At 40.1% G+C, this 19,366-nt stretch overlaps 1 protein-coding gene across 2 annotated transcripts in view; it reads right to left on the bottom strand.

The window, feature by feature from the left end:
* RH36 (RNA helicase 36) overlaps positions 1 to 13,451 on the bottom strand; it is a 31,992-nt gene extending 18,541 nt beyond the window's left edge. For both annotated transcript variants that reach the window (XM_008805205.5, XM_026808416.4), the window contains exons 1-2: positions 11,878 to 13,451; positions 5,157 to 5,479 (exon numbers count right to left, since the gene is read on the bottom strand). In XM_008805205.5, coding sequence (XP_008803427.4) covers positions 5,157 to 5,479; positions 11,878 to 12,552 — 998 coding nt within the window. In that variant the 5' untranslated portion in view covers positions 12,553 to 13,451. The remainder of the gene's footprint in view (positions 1 to 5,156; positions 5,480 to 11,877) is intronic.
* Between the last annotated feature and the right edge of the window lie 5,915 nt (positions 13,452 to 19,366).

Here is a 19,366-nt window from a genome sequence, read left to right as displayed (position 1 = left end):
CTTGCATTTTGACATCCTCAAGGAGATCATGTAGCGAGATCTGTAAAGTGGACTGGAAGCATCTAACCTAAATTTACATTAGTTTGGGGTCTGGCTTTATGTAATTATACCTTTTTTATGGGGGGCATTTTGCAAGTGTTTTAGGATTTCTGCTCTAGTGGTTAAAACTTACATTCCAACATATTGCCTTTTCTATTGGTAATAAAGTGATAAGGGCCCTGATGTCTAAAACCGGAAAGAGGATAAGGGTTAGTAGTGCGGCTCCTGATGTCTTGAGCTTTCAAGGACTTTTAGTACCGATACCGCATTCTCGGAGGAGGAGACATTAGTAGCTAGAGCTACGAATCTAGGCTAGCAGCTACGAGCTACGGGTAAACTAAGGTAAAGCAATGTAAATAATGCAAGATCAATAAAGGTAAATGCAAAGCAAAGATAAAGATAAATGCAACGAGAGGTGTTTGATTGGCCAAAGGTATCTATAATCATGTTCTATTATTTATACATCGCATTGTAAACGGTCAGATAATCGTTTGCTTCCAATGCCAACACCTATCCATGTCTGCCTCCATGTCCTTCTAGCGATTCCAAACTTCAAGCCTATCAGATCTTTTGTGGCAACCCATCTAAAGTTGTCTTTTTTCATTCATCAGGTTTATTCACATGGCATCCACCTAGGCGATCCCATAAGTTATCAGGATGTGGTTTTTTTTTTTTTTTTTTTTTTTTTTTTGCGGCGGGGGGGTGGGGGGGAGATGGAGGATGGCCTAACCAGCCAAACCCTTCCCCCGACCAAACCTCTCAAAAGTCTTTTCTCCTTTGAAGGAACATATGTTGTTGCTTAAAAGTCTTGTGCAACTTTTAATGTAAAATAAAAAGGTACCTCCTGAAAAAGATGAGGTGACTGGTAATATTGTTTGACAAGTGCTTCTACAAGAAACAAAAGTTAGAAAATCACTTCTAGGAGAAGCTAGAAAAGGTGGCTTCTGAGTTCTAACTGCTACTTTTGGAAGATTGCTCCATATCATTGAGATCGTAAGCCTATGCATAAAAAATAGTTGTACAAAATGCGGTTTCCAAAATAAAATATATCAACCAGTACCTTTTAATTTAGAATTTACACGAGTCTATGTTTTGAAGACGGATCTTTTAAAAGATAAAGCAACACCAAGGACATCCTCAGCCAACTATTGGATGAGGGTGGTTGTATATTTTCTATAGAATAATTTATTAGAGCTATAAAAGTGAGACAACTGACAATTTACAGTCTCAATATAGGACCCCCTAGTAGTATCATGTCGGTACAATATTGATACGCCTAACATAAGGTTGGTTCGATGTATCGACCAAGGTCGGAGGAACTTGTACCGAATCCCATACCGATTTTCCGGCGGGACAGCTCAGTACGGGCCTGCATCGGGCCCGTACCGATACAGCGGAACAGATGGAGGAGAGGGAGAACGAGAGAGAAAAAGAGAGCGGGGGAAGGAGGGAGGGATGCCGGCGGAGGGCCGGCAGAGCCCGACGGAACCTAATGGAGGATGTGAGGAGGTCGGCGCCAGGGAAGAAGGTCCACTTAAAAAATTTACCGATTCATAAGTGAAGTCGGCACAGGGGTCGGCCGCTTAAGCGGCCCTTCTTCCTCGGCATCGGCCTCCTTGCAACCTCCGCCGGGCTCCGCTGGCCCTCCGTCGGCCCTTCGTCGGCATCCTCTTCCTCTCCCTCTCCCTCTCTCCCCCGCTCGCTCTCTTTTTTCCTCCTTCTTCGACTCCGAGAATACGTCCTATTTTCGGAGCCGGAACCATACCGATGAGCCACTGGTACGGTTCGAAACGGATGGAACCGCCCGGTTCGGGTCAGTTCCATCGACATTGGTATCAACACTAGGTACTCCCCCCATATCAAATATCAATTTGGTACCATTATGGTAATAGTATGCTCGGTACATGCTAGTACTATGAACTTTTGTTACTTCAGTTTTCTTCTTCAGCTTCTTGGTTCTTCGATCTTTCAACTTTGCTTTATTAATTTCAACACAAGGCTTGAGTTAAAATCATCACAATGGTAGATCATTCTCTTGGATCAAGGAGGAATGCAATACAAGATCTCTACATGAAAGCCAAAAAATTTGAACTCACAAGATAAAACAATTAGATTTGATTAGATATCAGATATAACATAATGGTAGATTTGGTACTCCATATCAGATCTACATTAGCTTTGGCCCATGACTTGGCTTTGCCAATCTATTTATTCTAGGTTGCTTTGAATTATCCATTTTGAACTACCAAAGTTTTAAACAATGTTCATATAATGCCTTTGTCATGATTACATTTGCCAAATGCCTTTATCTTTCCTTTGACAACTTCAAGGACAGTGATAACTTCAGCAGTTCGATGGTTCAGTACCAAATAAAAAAAAAAGATAGGGGAGAAACAAAAGAAAAGAAGGGAATGGAAGGAAAGGATAAAGAAGATAACATGGAAAATTCAACCTAAAGCTTTATTAACTTACTAGAAACTCAATAATCAAACTTTTAATTGTCAAACTTGTATTCCAAGGTTTAATATAGAGTTTTTTTCCTATGAAAAGCTTGTCGAATCACTGATCTAAGGCTTAAAATTAACCCTAATTACTGATCTAAGGCATTAAGGCAAGATCCGCGAAACTGACACATATGTCGGTAGGCCGGCGATACGGTACAGTAATGTTGTGCCATTCTATCATGAACTGACAAGCAAGCCAACAACGGAGGGGGAGAAGAAGAAAGAGAAGAGGGAGGGAGGGAGAGGGAGGAAGGGAGTGAAGGAGGCTGAAGAAGGGGGAGAGGGAGAAGGAAAAAGAGGAAAAGAGAGAGAGGGGGGGGAGAGGGAGAGGGCAGCAGTGAGCGGCAACTACCGGAGTAGGGCCGAGGGAGGGGGGAGAGGGCTTTTCGAAGCCCTCTCCTCCGTGCATCAGAACAGGGGTAGAGCTCCTGTTTCGAAAAGAAATAGAGGCTTCTGTCCCTTTTTTATTTTTTTATTTTTAAAATGCTATTATTTTCTTCTTTTGAAATTTTTAAGTGAAGTCAATAACGTGAAAGTCGAGATGGCTGCTGACTTCACTTAAAAAAATCAAAAAACTATATAAAAAGAGGCTGAAGCCCCTATATCCCTACGAAACAAGGTCTCCGCCCCTATTTCGACGCACAAAGGAGAGATTGCTTCGAAAGCCCTCCCCCTCCATCAACCCTATTCCAGCAGCTGCCGCTCACCGCCGCCCTCTCTCTCTCCCTCCCTCTCTCTCTTTCTTTCCTCTATTTCGTTCTCCCTCTGCCCTTCCCTCATCGGTTTCTCGATGTCATTGCTGGAACCATTCCGGTCCACCACTAGTACAACTCGGTATGCCCAAAATCGAGCGGTTCGGGATGGTTCCACTTTTCTTATTTAAGGAGTTCTACGATCACTACATTCGACCCATGTACATCCTACTAACTCAAGAAGTCAAGTGACCATCAAAAGTTCCAAAGACCACAAGTAGTCAGGTTACTTCTATGTCCCTATAGAATCTATTTTAGAAAATGGGAAAAGCTGGAACCTTCTGCAAAAGAAAGCCAAAAAATGCCAAGGATTATAACTGCTAAACCATTAGAAACACCAGCTTATTTTTCTACTTTGTTTGCAGACAATGGCTATTTTTGATTTAGTAATAGAAAGATATAGGTAATATAAAATTTGTTGGAATGACTACCAATTTTCAGTGCTTTCAGTGATTGATTTTCTCCAAGGCTTTGGGAAAACAATGCTGCTTTTACCTTTTTCTTGCCTTCAACTTCCCTGATTGCATTGTTCATTAGTCACTGTTTTGAAAGAAAACCCCCTATAAGCACCTAGATTGCCTACAAACAAGCTGCCAACCTAGTGTATGTTCCCGCAACTCAACTATGTCCTGGTCTGGACTGTTTGGAGGGCTGAGCAGATGTCGTGGCAATGATCAGCTATTATGAATGGTGAGTGATGATATTAGCAAGTCCTGTGGGCATATCACCATTCCATTGTCTATTTCACTGGTGCCCAAACACCTTTTTTATAATTTAAAAGTTTGACTAATTCTTAATAATTTGTATATATGTTCATTGTCTAGTAGAGCAGCTTGTTGCATAAACCTAAATGAACAACTTGTCCTTTTCATATAATCAATTTATTTGTAATTTATGAGCAGCAATTGTAGATTTATAGGTTCACAAGCAATATTATACAACGAATCTGAAAAAAACATAGAACAGTTTCTTTGACTAACAGTTATTTCCCTTATATTCTTCTAGCTGATTTTATTTTTTATATTTGTGAATTTATAAAAAAGGACAGCCCAATGCACGAGGCTCTCGCCACTGCAAGGTTTGGGGAGGGTCAAATGTACATAGCTTTACCCCACATGTGGAGAGGCACTTCCATATTTCAAACCCATAACACCCGGGTCACAATGGAGCCATCTTACCATCGCGCCAAGGCTCGCCCTCATATTTATGATTTTATACCAAAAATAATTAACCTAAGCATCTATTTAAGAACTTGCCTTATACCTACAAACTATGCAATTCCTTAGCCACTTGCACAATGCAAGCCCCTTTTAGGACACAGGGTCAACCTTGGAGAGTCTTTTCTAATTAATTACTGTGAGGTAGCAATTAGGTTTACAGAGAACAATAAGTGTAATGTCTAAACTAGATATTAAAGCTCTATGCCCTTTTCTGAACTATAGTTTTATGCCCATAACACTCTTTCTAGGCATAATTCCATGATTTATTAACACTGATTCTAATGATGCTCAATTCTCTATCCAATAGAGAAACAATTGATTGGAAACAATATATGCAGCATTTTGTTTAGTCATTGTAGGTAATCCGGTCATAAAAATATAATCACTAGAGGGATGTTTAGTATCACTGAGACATCCACTTGGCGTAACCAAAATGTCTCCAAGCAGTATAAATGAACTGCAAATGCAAAAGTAAATTCATTAGATATTAACAATCATAACAACTATTAGAGGTGAGCTTCACATATTGCAATGCAAAAGATACTATCAAAGAACTTATAAGGGCAGGGCAAACCATGACTTCAAGCAAAATGTCGAGTGTGATCTCACATATGTACAAAAGATTTTAACAGAAAGCATACCTGCAGGTGGAAACAAATACAATGGCTGAACGGGTACCCTCCTCCTCCATTTTAGACAAGACATGAAAAAGATAAAGATCCTTCAGATTTTTAGGGGTGAATATGTATTGTTGTTGTAAAGAATCTACTGTTCTGAACCCTTCATATGCCTCAAAAAAGTATGATCTGTTTGCAGAAATCTCAAGCAATGCCTGCAGCTCATTTGTCATCGTTGCAGAGAAGAGAAGAGTTTGCCTATTTTTAGGCAAACATTGAAATATCACTCTCAGTTCCTCCTCAAAACCAACATCCAAAACCCTATCAGCCTCATCCAGAACTAGAAACTGAGAGAACCAAAAAATAATAGTTAAATACCAAGGCAAAGCGACATACTAAGTACTTTCTGATAAATTTATAGGCACATAACCTATAAAGTTACAATGCAAGGTATAACTGATGAAGAAAGCAGGTACTAACTGAAGATAATAGAAGAGCAAATATCTGTTACGGCTTATGCAAAAGCAATAAATTCTAGACAATCCTAATTTCATTTTCACCAACACTTTTAAAGCAAAGAGGAAGCAGATAGAAGTCCATTGGCAAGTACATGGTATCCTCGCATTACTTAAGTATCTAGCCAATAAGAAACATTCTGATTAACCATCGTCCTGCAAATAACTTTTGCACTAATTTGATTTTTGGTGTGCCATCAGAAATCCTTCTAAAAATTCAATTGCTTTTCAAAATATGCAATTTAATTTCATTAAAATATTGTACTGTAGCTTAGATGCCAATATTTCTTCAATGCAATTTGCGGTTCGGCATCTGAAAAAGGATTATAAAAATCTGCAAACATAAAAACCATTTGACTTCCAACTATGCAGAACCTGAAACCACCAGGGAAGACCAAAACAAAGAAAAGGGAACAAAAGCTAGAAGCAGTCATTTAGCTACCTCCAAGATAACTGCAGCACCAAGGAATGAGATATGACAGCATCTCAAGCTCTTGTTTATCATGGCTGGCAAGAGATCAAATGCACTATTCATCAATTGATCATCTGATGCAAGAGTTTAGAGTTTAAGGCTACCTACAAGCAGGAATGAGCCTAGAAGTAAAGCATTCCCCCTCAAAAAGAGAAAGAAAGCAGGAGGGAGGGAGGAGGAGGAGGAGAAGAAGAAGAGAGAGGAGGGGAGAGGGGTGGCAGCTTGCTATCCAATACCAGAAATCTAGACAGTTTGGAACTGATTGCACATTGTCAAGAAAGAGGGAGATAACAAGTCCTTGTACAGATTCTGGGGTCAATAACTCGTGATAGAGAATAGGTTTTAGAGTTTTATGGATAGAGAAAAGGCAAATAATTTGTTTTCTAAGGGATTTGTAATCGAAAACCTTTATGTGTCTGCATGTTACCTCTGCGCAGATTTCATTTGGTGAAAAATGGTGAAGACATGGTTTTATTATTTTCAAATGGGGGGGAGGGGAAGGCCCTGATAAAACAACAAAGAACATAAGGGGTTAAGGAAATCCAAATATAATCAGATAGCGCTATAATACCTTCGCTCCTGCCCCTTTGACCCGACGGCATGAAAAGCAAGAGACTTCCAATAACCGGGAAGTCAGGAGAGAGCGAGCACAAGAAAGAAAGGAAAGGGAAAACCATCAGTTATGAACCACAGAAAATAAATAGTAGAGAAGACAGATCGATAAGAAGAAAAGTAGGCATTGATAAAGAATGAAGAATCAGAATCAGAGGAGAAGTAACACAGATGTGCATGCACACAGAATAAAAAAAGAGAAGTGAAGACCCGTGTCAGACTTTAGATTCTCAAGGTTTTCGAAACTGGTACCAAAATCTGTGCCAATTGCGACCGGCACAGTACGGGTTCGTACTATGACATGCCGGAGGCATTTTTTTTATTTTTTTTTATTTTCAGATTTTGAACTGAAGTCGGCAAAAGATGTGCTGACTTTCACTCAAAATTCAAAAATTTAAAAAAAAACATTCAAAAGAGTTCACACTTCCTTATTCCAAAACAGGAGAGGACAAGGAAAAGGGAGAAAGAAAGAGAGGGAGGGAGACAGAGAGGGAGGAAGAGAGAAGGAGAGAGAGGAAGAGAGAGGGAGGGAGAAAGCACCTCTCCGAGGAGTTCTTCCGATTTCCACTCCAGATCGCTCCACCACCGTGATGAGAGGCCGAAGAGATCGATGGCATCAGCCACCGACCGTGGCTAGTTGTCCATTGCTTGCTCTTCATTCGATCGAAACAAACCCTGGCTCAGCTAAGATTGGCAATAGACGTGAAGCAATGGAATGGAGCAAAGGTGTGAGAGAGAGCAGGAGAGAGGGAAAGAGGACCTTCTATGCATCGAAAAGGCTGAAGGAAGCAACAAAAGGCCCGAGCAAGTGCTTTATTGAGGCAAATCAAAATAAGTAGCTAAACAATGCCAATTCCCGATCAGTCTGATTCAAACATGGCCGAACCAGACCGAACTGCCTGGTTCGGCCCGAATCGAGCCAACCCGATGAGAAAACGGGTCGATTCGGCCTTTGGAGTCGGCTATGGCCTTGAACTGGCCGAAACTGGCCGAAAAATGTTTGAACCGGACCATATCGGCCGGAATCAATCAAAACCGACCGGTCCCATTCAAACTCGGTGCGAACCGGGGCCGGAATCAATCAAAACTGACCGGTCCCATTCAAACTCGGTGCGAACCGTCCGGTTCGCACCGAGTCAACCTAGTTTTGAACTGGGCCCTCTCCCCTCTCCTTTGTACTAGTGAAAAATTGATGTTGGAAAGGTCCGAAGCCTTTCCAACATCATTTCTAAACGGTGAAGAGCTTTCCGCCTTTCCCCCTTCCCCTCATGGCAAAAATCACACTGATTCAGTACTTCAAAATAAAAATCCAAGCCTAAATAAGGTGTGCTTCCTCTCTCCTATCTCATTCCCTCAAAAATTTTTTAAAGGAGCTTAAAAAAATAGATCAAAAACTGTAAAATAAGTACAGATCATGCCAAAATTTTGATTTGGGCTTCATTTTATTATATGTTGTATATCTATAGATGATCTACACGATGATAAAAATTTTTAACTTTTGAATTATATATAATTTTTAAAAATTAAAAATATATTTTTGGATTAAAAAATAAAAAAAAGTAAAATCAGAAGCATATTTAGGGGCATACAAGTTACTCTCCAACAAAATTTGATGTCCATTTATTCAAGTTTTGATGCGATCATGCACACAGTGGCCTAGGCCTAAATTTGAAAAAAAATAAAAATAAATAGCCTTTGATAGTTTGATGCATACCCATGGGCCTAAAGAGCAATATGGATGATGAACTTTTGATCGCTCTGCATAATTTAATTTAAGAGATGAAGCCTAATTTAAAAGTCACGGCCCTGTGTTGAGAAGAAGTAAATTAACTAAAATGACATGGGTAAGTTAACTGGTATCTTTAATTATTAACAATATATAATATAGTTTTTTTTTCAGACCAAAATATTTAAAGAGGGCACCGATAGCTTTGGAGTCTCAGTAGCGGTCATAAGTAAGAAAACATTTATCTTGCGTTAGATGGTTACTAATATGGCACTATCTTATATGCAATTTTTCTTAATGTTTTTGCAACTGAATGGTGAATTCATTTTGATTTGTCCGTGAAAAATCTTAACCGGCTAGCTATCCGGATGCTCTTCCAAACAGTCTCTTCGAATGGTTGTGAGCGCAACTGTCCACCTTCACCCTCATCCACAGCAAGCAAAAAAACCGTTTGACACAGAAGCACCTCAACGACCTTGTATATGTTCACTACAATCTAAGATTGAGGCTGAAGTGCATCCAGAAGGAAGTGAAGCTAAAGTACACATATTCGATCCATAGTGCTTTCATTGATAATGAGGATGATTTTATGATTGGATGGCTTATGGCTAACAGCAGAAGCCGGAGCTTGTTAAGCGAGGATCGCCTCCACGAACGGCCAATTTTATAGCCAACGAGGTTAGGGTCGATGCAAGGCAATAGGCAGAAAACAATATTCCACGCATCCTTCTAGCTGATCAGCCATAGCCACAACCACAATCACAGAAGAGTCGGTCACCACGACTCTTTTTTCGAAACATTCTCTCAGAGATATGATCAAGAGATGCCTAGATGAGGCCACTGCGCTATCCAGTCGACTCGGTCAAAAGAGTGGCATACATCCTCCCAACATAGCCAGATAGAGAGTGGCACAAAGAATAAGCAAGCGGTGAGTAGCATGACGGAAAAGAATACAGCAGCCCGACACACCAAAAAGAAAAGCAAAAAATACCTGCAGCCCCAATGGAAAGTGTCGAGAAGGAGTCAGCTCACTCAGATTTAGAGACCGAGAGCAGCAGTTCTAATAGTCATGGATATGCTGGCCAGAAGAAAGTGGAGGACATGAGACCATCGTTTATGAGACACAGTTGTAGAGTGGTCATTGATTCATCAATGAGTTTCAGTTTACGCATACTACACAGGATAGGAACGACGGTGCACGATCTGGTGGAGCCCGCCGGAATCCAATTGAATATAGAAAATTGACTCCTCGAGGTCATTCAGAAGGACACGATGCAGCTGCAGATGACCTCGCACGTGGAGTAGGATCTATAAATATATCAAATTTCGAGTTGTATACTGGATCCTATTTATCCGCAGCCATAAGCAGCCTATAGCCCATACAGATATGAATATAAATAGGATGCGTCTGAGACATCTTCTAGTAGCTACAATCGTATGCAGTCTGGAGCATTTTATAGGTCATATTTTGCTGGCGGCTAATTCGGATGGGCTCCGTCATAGCATTTTTTATCAATTAGTTTATCATTAGAGGACACCTCTCAGAGCCAGAACTTCAGCAAGAGATCTGAGAGTGCTTATAACCCATAGCGCATTCCTTATGGGATGAACATATAAGACTACAACGCCTCTTGGTTAGAGGGGTGAGCTGATGTACCTCCTGATTGCTGAGAATTCAGATATCTACGAGAGACATCGTCACTCAACGAAATTTTAGATATCGGTATGTATATTCTACTTTAAATATTTATAATTAGTTGTATTATTTTATATTTTTTTACCTCACTACTTGATTTGAAGATATTTCATGTTACTTCTTCTAGCATGCAACATCCCACTAATTATTTTATGATTTATATCATTTTAAAACAATAAGATGCATCATTAGGTTAAACCAGGATCATAGAAACATAAAAAATATTTAAAAATATCAAAAAAATCAAATTAGCCTTAAAATTATTGAAAAAGTTCTAAAAAATTGATTGCCAATTAAATCAACTTAAAAAACTCCACAAAATAAAAATGAATATGCCGATACAGAACCGGCACGCCCTACTGTACAAAACAACATAACGTAGTAAATCTGGTTCTCCTAATGACTGAGATAAAAGGCCTATTGGTTTCTATTAAAATTCTTTTTGAATTCAAAACGTAGTTAAACAAAAGCTTGTGATTAAATAGCAAACAGACCCCAACACTTACCTTTTCACATCCAACAGCACCTCCCTTAACAAATCCTTCCAGCATGTCAAATTTGGAGAGAAACTTGGGGCAATGGTTTGAAGGGAAATATTATGACACTGAACGAAGAAGTAGAGGAAAAACCATGTCTATATTCCAAAGCTCATCCACCTCATATCCAACCATAGTCCATAGAACCTTGGAGTAGAATAAGAGCAAGAGTGCAGTACTAATGGCACAATAGTTTTTTCTTGTCGTGATTCAAAGCGGACAAGAATTGGAAGTTGAAGTGTGCAAATTGGATTTCATAAATCATACACTAGTGAATCTTGCATTTAAGGTCCAAAATACCCTGGTGGTTGTTCAACTCCTGACCGGTGTATTTGAATTTGGTAGCTTGCACAGCCTCATGATGAGGGTGGAATGATAGGTCAGGATAGTAAGAGGAAAATGATTCTAAGGAAAATGATCCTCAAACAAAATCCTTCTAAATTCAAAATATCATTTAGATGCCCAAAGACTTGATAATTGGTTAATAGTTAAAGGCCTTGTGATATATTGGTTGCACCCATTCAATCATAACTTGATCAAGCAAGTATTTGCATCAAGAGTTGAGCAAACAATTTCATAAATGTGCCCTTATTTTGAGGGTTTGCATATATGAGCAACCATACTTGAGAATTATATACATTTCATTGAAACTAGTTATCCGTGTGTGAAGTTTTTCAAAGATAAAATATTAAAATCTTTAGCATCAAGACAAATTACTTTATAGAGAGGAAATAATAAGGAGGCAAAGGTTGTTTATACAGTTGGTCTAATAAAAAGATGGAACACAAGAGAGTAACATGCAAGCAGAATTATAAAATACAATAATTATCACGAAATCCATATGTACATAAAGATGAATCTTTAGAAGCATCATGCAGAACTCAAGATGGAAGCACATGATGGCATGTTCATTTTTCAGATTTGAACCTTGACTAAAAACCCTAACATTCACCTTAGCTATTTTCCATAAACAGGTCATTAAGATGTGTAACTAAAATTAACAATGAATAAAATTCCTTTAAATCCAAGGACTCCCTAGTTTTAATTGGTGCAAGACAGCAGCAGTTTCAGCCACTTCAAAAGATGTTCAAGAAATATTCGAGACTTGAAATTTCAAAGTAATTAAAAAAAAAAAGCTTCAATTGGAATCAGATTAGTTTCAAACTTTCTGAGAAAACTAGAACTCACCTTGGTCTTGGAGAACGCGGCAGGGATATCAGGATCCTCCTCGAGGAGGACTTTAATCCTTCCAGGAGTCGCGACAACGATGTGCGGCCGCTGCACCAGGGCCCGTGCCTGGCCGATCATGTCCATGCCCCCAACGATGAGGGTGCAGCGCACATTGAGGGGCGAGCCGAGGGCCCGGAACTGCTCGGCGAGCTGGCAGGCAAGCTCGCGGGTGGGGGTGAGGACGAGGGCGAAGACACCGTAGGGGTCCTCGGCGAGGCGGTGGAGAATGGGGAGGGCGAAGGCGGCGGTCTTGCCGCTGCCGGTCTGGGCGATGCCAAGGACGTCATCGCCGGCGAGGATGCGGGGAATGCAGCGGCGCTGGACGGGGGTGGGCCGCCGCATGCCGAGCTCGCGGCAGGTGTCGACGCCCCACTGGAAGAGGCCCAGCTCGGAAAAGGAGACGGGGCCGGTGCCGGCATCGGGATCGCCGCGGTCGGTGTCGATGGAGGCGGAGTTGAAGAGCTGGGGGGGAGGGGGAGGTGGAGGCGCCTTGGCAGGGGGTTTGGGTTTGGTGGAGAAGAGGCGGAAGGGTTTCTCCGAGGAAGGCTGCGACTCCGAATCCCCCATTGGCGGAAGGGTTTCACCGAGGCTGCTCAACTGGTAGGCGTGCGACGAGGGCTCCGTTTCCACCATCCCTTTATATATAGTCCTCTCTTCGTAACTTTTACTATTCCTTCACCATCCCTTGATGCTTTTATCTAGACTATAGAGGGGACTTCTGGAAATGCAGCTAACGGTTAGAGGTATCTTAGCAACACAAGGCCCAAGGCCGGCCCAACTCTCCGCCGCATCGCACTCAAGCTCCGCCTCGGCCCGATTTCAAATGTTCACAACGAGGTCCAATGGGTTAGGATTTTCCTTGAGGTTAGGGTTTGTCCAATGGCATCGCCCGAGCTCTCTTCCCTCAGTGTCCCTCTCCCCTCTCTTCTCCTCTGGATTCTTCGCCTCCCGAGCTCTCTTCTTTGCCGTCCCTCTTCTCCTCTCCTTCGGACCTCCGCCTCCGCCCTCTCCTCCCCCTTGCCGACTACTTCCGCCTCCCCGTCGACGGCGACCGCGGCGACGGATCCTCGCCCAAACCATGGAACCCTGCAACTCCTCCGTCGGGATCGTCGCCTGCATGAGCCCCGAGTGCATCAACACGGACCTCAACCATGGCATCTACAACAGCTCTACCGGTGACATCTGGAGCTTCGGCCTCAGCATCCTCGAGTTCTACCTCGGCCGCTTCCCCTTTGGCGAGAACATCGGCCGTCAGGGGGACTGGGCCTCCCTCATGTGCGCCATCTGCTACTCCAAACCTCCGGAGGTGCCGCGCACCACTTGCCGGAGTTCCGGAGCTTCATCGCCTACTACCTCTAGAAGGAGCTCGCCAGGCGGCTCACCGCTCTCTAGCTCCTCCAACATCCTTTCATCACCCATCACTCTCCTTCCTCATCCTCGTCATCTCACCCATGATAAAGAGGTTTTTAAGTTCGGATTAAGAAAAAAAAATCAATTGCCCCTGCTTCCTTCCCTTCCCAAGTGGATTCCATGAAAGAAAGGAGAGATTTTGATGGGTGGGTGAGACAAAAAGGCGTGTTTTCCCCCCTTTTTAATTGAAAGTTAGCTTTATTTATTTATTTCTTTTTCAAAAAAAAAATTCCTTTGATTTTGGTCATATTAAATGGAAGTTCCATTTTTTTTTTTGCCTTTTTTTGATGATAGTGGTGGGAATGATGAGCTGTAACGATGGTGGTGGTAGAAGAGGGGGAGATGGGCTGTGGCTTTTGATGTACTCTACCGTGGGGAGGGATTGGGATTAGACTAGATGCATGCGTTAGAACGATCAACAAAACCAAAATGAAGTGGGAATCAATCCCTTTTTGGTTTATTCTTCTTCTTCCTCACTGTTCTCATTTGCTTGGCTTGCCCTACACCAAAAAAAAAAAAATAGCCTGGCCTTGGGCTCCCAATTTCTTTTCCTGTTCCTGCTTTCTTTTATGGCTCACTATGAAATTGTAGATTGGCTTTAGATTTTACTGGTAGCTTTAGGTTAAACAATTAAACCGGTCAGGTCAGTTTGGATAAACAGGTTAAACAGGTCGGATCAGGATGGGTTGGGCTAAACAGGTTAAACAAGTCGGATTGGGTTGGGCAAACAGGTTACCTATTTATTAAACAGATTAAATGGGTTGGATTGGGTTACTTGTTTATTAAACATGACAGATTCAGGTTGTAATTTCTGACCTGTTTAATAAATAGGTAGGATTCTGGTTTATGGTTTTCTGATCCGACTTGTATGTGACTCGATCCGTTTATGTCTGACCCGACCTGATTGCCACCTCTACTTGACATGTTATATAGCTTATCATATTTCGATCGTTGAAAATAAACGCATTTTCCAAAATGTGGATCGAAGTCCCAGATTGATTATTATAAAAGCCCATGTCTAGGATCGGGAGTTCACCGAGGTGACTACTCGAGATGGATCTTTGATAGTAGAAAAAAATCTGTGGCTCTTCTTCAGTAAGATCTATGCTCCATCAGGTAATTTATTTTTCTTGAAAACCACCATCCTTCTATATCCTCAATATCAAATTCAATGGCAACACCCAAAATAGAGATGCTTATGGTGTCTCAAGTTTTATCATTAGAAGCTCTACAGATCTTTTCATAGTTGTAGATGGACTTGGAGTCTTTGATACTATGATTCTAATGGCTAAACTTTGTGTAGCATGGGAAGGTTTGACATATGATACTAAATTTTAGAGTCCCACATGTTATTTTGGAGATGATTCTTTGATAGTTGTCAGGTAGTTATCAGCCTCTATAGCTTTAGTGCTCAGTCTCATCCTTTAGTATAGGTCTGCTAGCAAGTGATTATTTCCCTTCATTCTTTTAAGGCACGTGTATCGAAAAGCAAATAGCATGGTTTTTTGGGCTGCGACTTACACGGCCAATCATAGTGGGACTATATTATGGAACTTTATGTTCGTGGCCTCCTCCTAGCTCTTAAATATTTTGCACGTGGATTCTAATGGTTATGTTTATTCAAGAAGTTGATAATGTATCCAACTTAATTACCAAGAAAAACACAAAAAATAGTTTCCAAAATATGTCATTTGCAGTCTTACTACCACGAGTAGCCGAAAGTGAAATGTGATCATATGGAACAAAGACTCATAATAGTTGATTTATAGATCAAATTAGCTAAGAATTGTTGCCATACAATTCTAGATATAACGAATTGAGATGTCTGCTATCTGTGACCGAGGAAAGAAAGCGCCTTTCAAGTAATAAATAAGAAAAATGGACTTGGATGGGCAGCAAGCAGCGTCATATACATAGTTAGCACATTCGTCATAGTTAGCAGCTCCGTATCAAGGTCATCATCAATATCGTCACTATCATCAATATCGATATCGTCACTATCATTAAATAAATGTTGATTGATTCATCATGATATCTATAAATATGCACAAATGATTAATATGAATACCTCTTCCAATGATAAAAATTTTGGTTTTTAAATAATTAAAGGCACCCATCCAACTTATGGCTAAAAATTTTGGGATATGACTCTTGAACCAAAGCATGCAGCTCAAAAGAGTACAAATTGGGTCTATTTATATAGTATAGGTTAACCCTTACATGAGTCATAATCAGAAGAAAAAGAGTCCTAAAATAATTATAACTAAGGCCTAGTTCTAAGGTATAGGTCAACCTTTACATTATTTCCTATCAATAAAAAGAACACTAAAACAACTCTAAAAAGAAAAAAGAGTCCTTAAAGAGGCCTATTTATAGGCTTCCTAGATTTAGAATTTTTATTTTCCTTCTCCCGTGCTACATTAACTCTCCCTAGTTTGGAAAATTTGGCTATTCATGAATGCTTTGCCATATACTCTTCGTAGAGGTCTAGGTTAAGCATATGCCGGTCTTTCATTTATTTATTTATCTTTTCAGCTTTTCATGTTTAGCTAGGCGATACAATAGTGAGGCAAGTTAGGAAGTATAGAACCTGATACTAGGTCGTATGTTGGATGTCTCTAATGAAAGGTAGACCATTTAGTGCTGTTGAAGTCACTCAATAAGTCCTTGATAGATACTGAAACTTCTCTTTTTTCAATGGAAGAGTTTTGTTCTTTGACCACTATTGCATAAACAACTTCTAACTTCTTTCTTTCTTTCTCGAATCATTTGATCACAAGGACTGGAGGCTGTTTGGTAGGAACTAGAGGTTGCTTCTTAATGGAGGCTTCTTCTTAATCTATTCACTCTATTCTCGACAAAACCAAGAAGCTCCTTAACTGCTATACTTGTGAACAATTCTTCAAAACCCAACATAAGAAACCTTATAATCATACTTTCATAAACATCCTCCAATACCAAATTTGGTGTAGGAAAGGCCAAACAAGAATATGGAATCCATGGCAAAGAATCGAAAGGGATAATTGATGGCCACTTGCCTACTCTTTGAGGATCTTCAACCTCACACTTCTAATCTCTCTGGGGATCACTTGAAGCTTCCAAGCTCACATTGGTCATCTCTCATGTGATTGTAATCTCACGTGATGGATGCAAGAAATCACTCCAAGCAAGAGATTGAAGAATTCCAAGAAAAAAATTAATGATGCTTTCATGAAGGAGATGCTAGGTGAGTATCTCATTAGAGGATTGTTAGCATGATCTTGGGCTTGGATTTATGCTCGAGGACTAGTATTTATTCTAAAGAGAAGAGAGACGAAGGAAGTGCACATGCCTACCCCCATAGGCTTTGGTGGAGAGAGCTCGATAAGGATGATAGCAACACCTTGCCTTCTTGCTACTGCCATAGGTGGTGCTGGACCACAATGAGAACAAGATCAAAATGATGATTGAGTACCAATTTAACATTGAGAACCACAAGGTCAATATCACTAGCTCTCCTTAGGTTGAGGCTGCGATAGCGAGATTGAGATCAATAGTGGCAGAGATCGAGGGATCGATATTGATAGTCTCTCTTTTGTCATGAAGGTGTCCCTTGATGATCTCTTTCTCTCTCGGCAAGCAAAAGAAAATAATAAGTTTGCTACCATGGATAGGGTCATTGACTCATGGATCTAGCAATAGAGGAGGCCAAGGCATTATGGTGGAGGAGAAATCATAACATAAGGGGCAACAAATGGAGTGCAAGAGGGCAGCATCGAGTAGTAGTCGGTGGAAGTCAATATATATTGGTGGAACAATGGGATTAGTGGCATTGAAAAATCAGTCTAAGTGTACTACCAATCATGGGCAATCATTTACACATCCATCAATTATTGAAAGGTTATGTTGAGATCTAGATAAGTCCAAAACGTATAGGTTTAGGCATCTACAGTTGATAGACACTTCTAGATGCCCACCTTAATGACAAGCATCATAGAAACTAATCAAAGTCTTTAGTTACTCTCATAAGACTAGCTAGGAGAAGGGATTATAACTAAGGCTAACATCAAGAAAAATTTGCTCTAGTACCGCACATGGGAGGATCCACCTCTTCCAACATGGATATCAAGAGTAATGCATATATTAAATTAAGAAGAAGTATTACAAAATATGCAAAAGTGAATACAATGAACTAAGATGATAGAATAAACTATTGTAAGAAAGATAATCATAATGTCATGTATATTTCCTTTTGGAATTTTAGACTAGTGCCTCCAGTTTCATAAGGTATGATAGAATAATCCCAATCTCACACCAAAATTTTCATTAAAACTCAATTCTAATTGTTTAAACTCTCGTCAAACTCTTTTAAAATAGATTTGACTTCACACCACAAGCTTTTGCATGGAATCGAACCAATTAAGAAAATAAAAGGAAAACTCCTAAATTTTATATATCAATTTTGTAGGCAAAGAGTAGAGTGCATTAGTATTTATAAGAGTAAGGCTATTTCATATCCTATAAAGAATTATATAGTTGCCTTTGACTAGGTTCTTAGATGCTATTTTAGGGATACATGTTGCATGCAATCATGATTCTACATCACTACCACAATTAAACACAATCCCATGTTAGCACAATTTGGTTCTATTTTTCCATTCCACTTTTACTAAATCATGTAATCAAAGTATTATTATGTTTGCTTTAGATAGCATATTTCCTTCTATTTTCTTTCAAGTAACATGAGTGAATTATATTTTTATCTTCATCTCTATTTTAGTTAGTGATCAACATTCATGGTATTCTCTTTGTTTTTGAAGATCTATGTTTAAAATCATACTCTCTTTCTTGATTCTATTTCTAGTAGAAAGCTTGCTTTTCATGGAAATAATGTTGCTCAAAAATTTTAAAGCAAGGAAACAAATATTTCAGGGCATCAATGAAAGTGAAAAATTCTATGCTATAAGGATCTTGAGGGCATCCCCTACTATTCTAGAAGAGGATTCAAATGCAGTTATCAAATAGCTATCATATATGACCCTTGAGACTAATGACGCTTGATAGGTGCATGAAAATGTACCTTTTAATACTACCACTTTAGGCTAAATTGTTAAGACTTAAGCATGATTTGGGTATTTTTATGATATTTTTCAATCTGAACTTTACTTCACAAAGTGTCCAAGTCTTAATTGATTTTGGTGATTTTATTATAGGAATGGAGTTAAGAAGATTGAATATTCCATTGCAATACGAATGAAATAAAACTTGGTGAGGATGAAGTAGACATGTTGAGGTTTCATATGCATCAAGAATCAGGTCAATTGGAGCTCCAGAGATAAAGTTATGAGGTTGCAAAGTTAGGTTTTCCTAAACCGCCAGCTTGGGCCCTGATAGATCAAATATTTGTGTAGTATTTTGATAATTTCGGGAGCTACAGAAGTCCAATTGAGATGATTCAAATTTTGTTGGAAACTAGACTTCTAGGGCTTTCTAATGACTATAAGAATGCAAAATTTGAAGATTAGATGCGATCTGGAGAGCCTCCCGAACTGCTAAGTTATGCTCCGTTCGATGCGACGTTCACAGCGAAATTCGAACGGAACGTCGTTCATCTCATGAACGCACCTCGGATCATAGAATTCAAAATTTTTTCTGGATCCGAATCCAGAAGATCTTTGAATTCATTAGGGAGGGAAGATTAGGATCTAAGGAAGGTTGATTAAGATTCATAAAACTGAAACTAAAATCAGAAGAAATTAATTTGAAGATCTCATTTTCAAAAATTCTGCAGGTGAAGAACACCGCAGCCTGATGATCTATTTAGGTTCCTGTTTGAGCCACACAATTGTCCGGCCTCTACAGGTATCCACACAAGGATCTAATCATCTGAGATAGGATCTTACCGGAGTGCTAGCTCTTTGCAAAGACCTCTCATGACTATCATATATATTAGAAGATAAAAATCTGCAACATACCTCCTTAAAGAAGAACCCTTTCTTCTTCAATCTTGCTCGCGATGGAGGAAGAGGAAGGAGGAACCTTGCACGTGGATCTTTCT

Source organism: Phoenix dactylifera, chromosome 5 (genome assembly GCF_051530095.1).
Source record: "Phoenix dactylifera cultivar Ajwa chromosome 5, Ajwa_hap1_PhDact_Kaust_v1.1, whole genome shotgun sequence".
NCBI lineage: Eukaryota > Viridiplantae > Streptophyta > Magnoliopsida > Arecales > Arecaceae > Phoenix > Phoenix dactylifera.
This window is presented reverse-complemented; position numbering and strand designations above follow the sequence as displayed.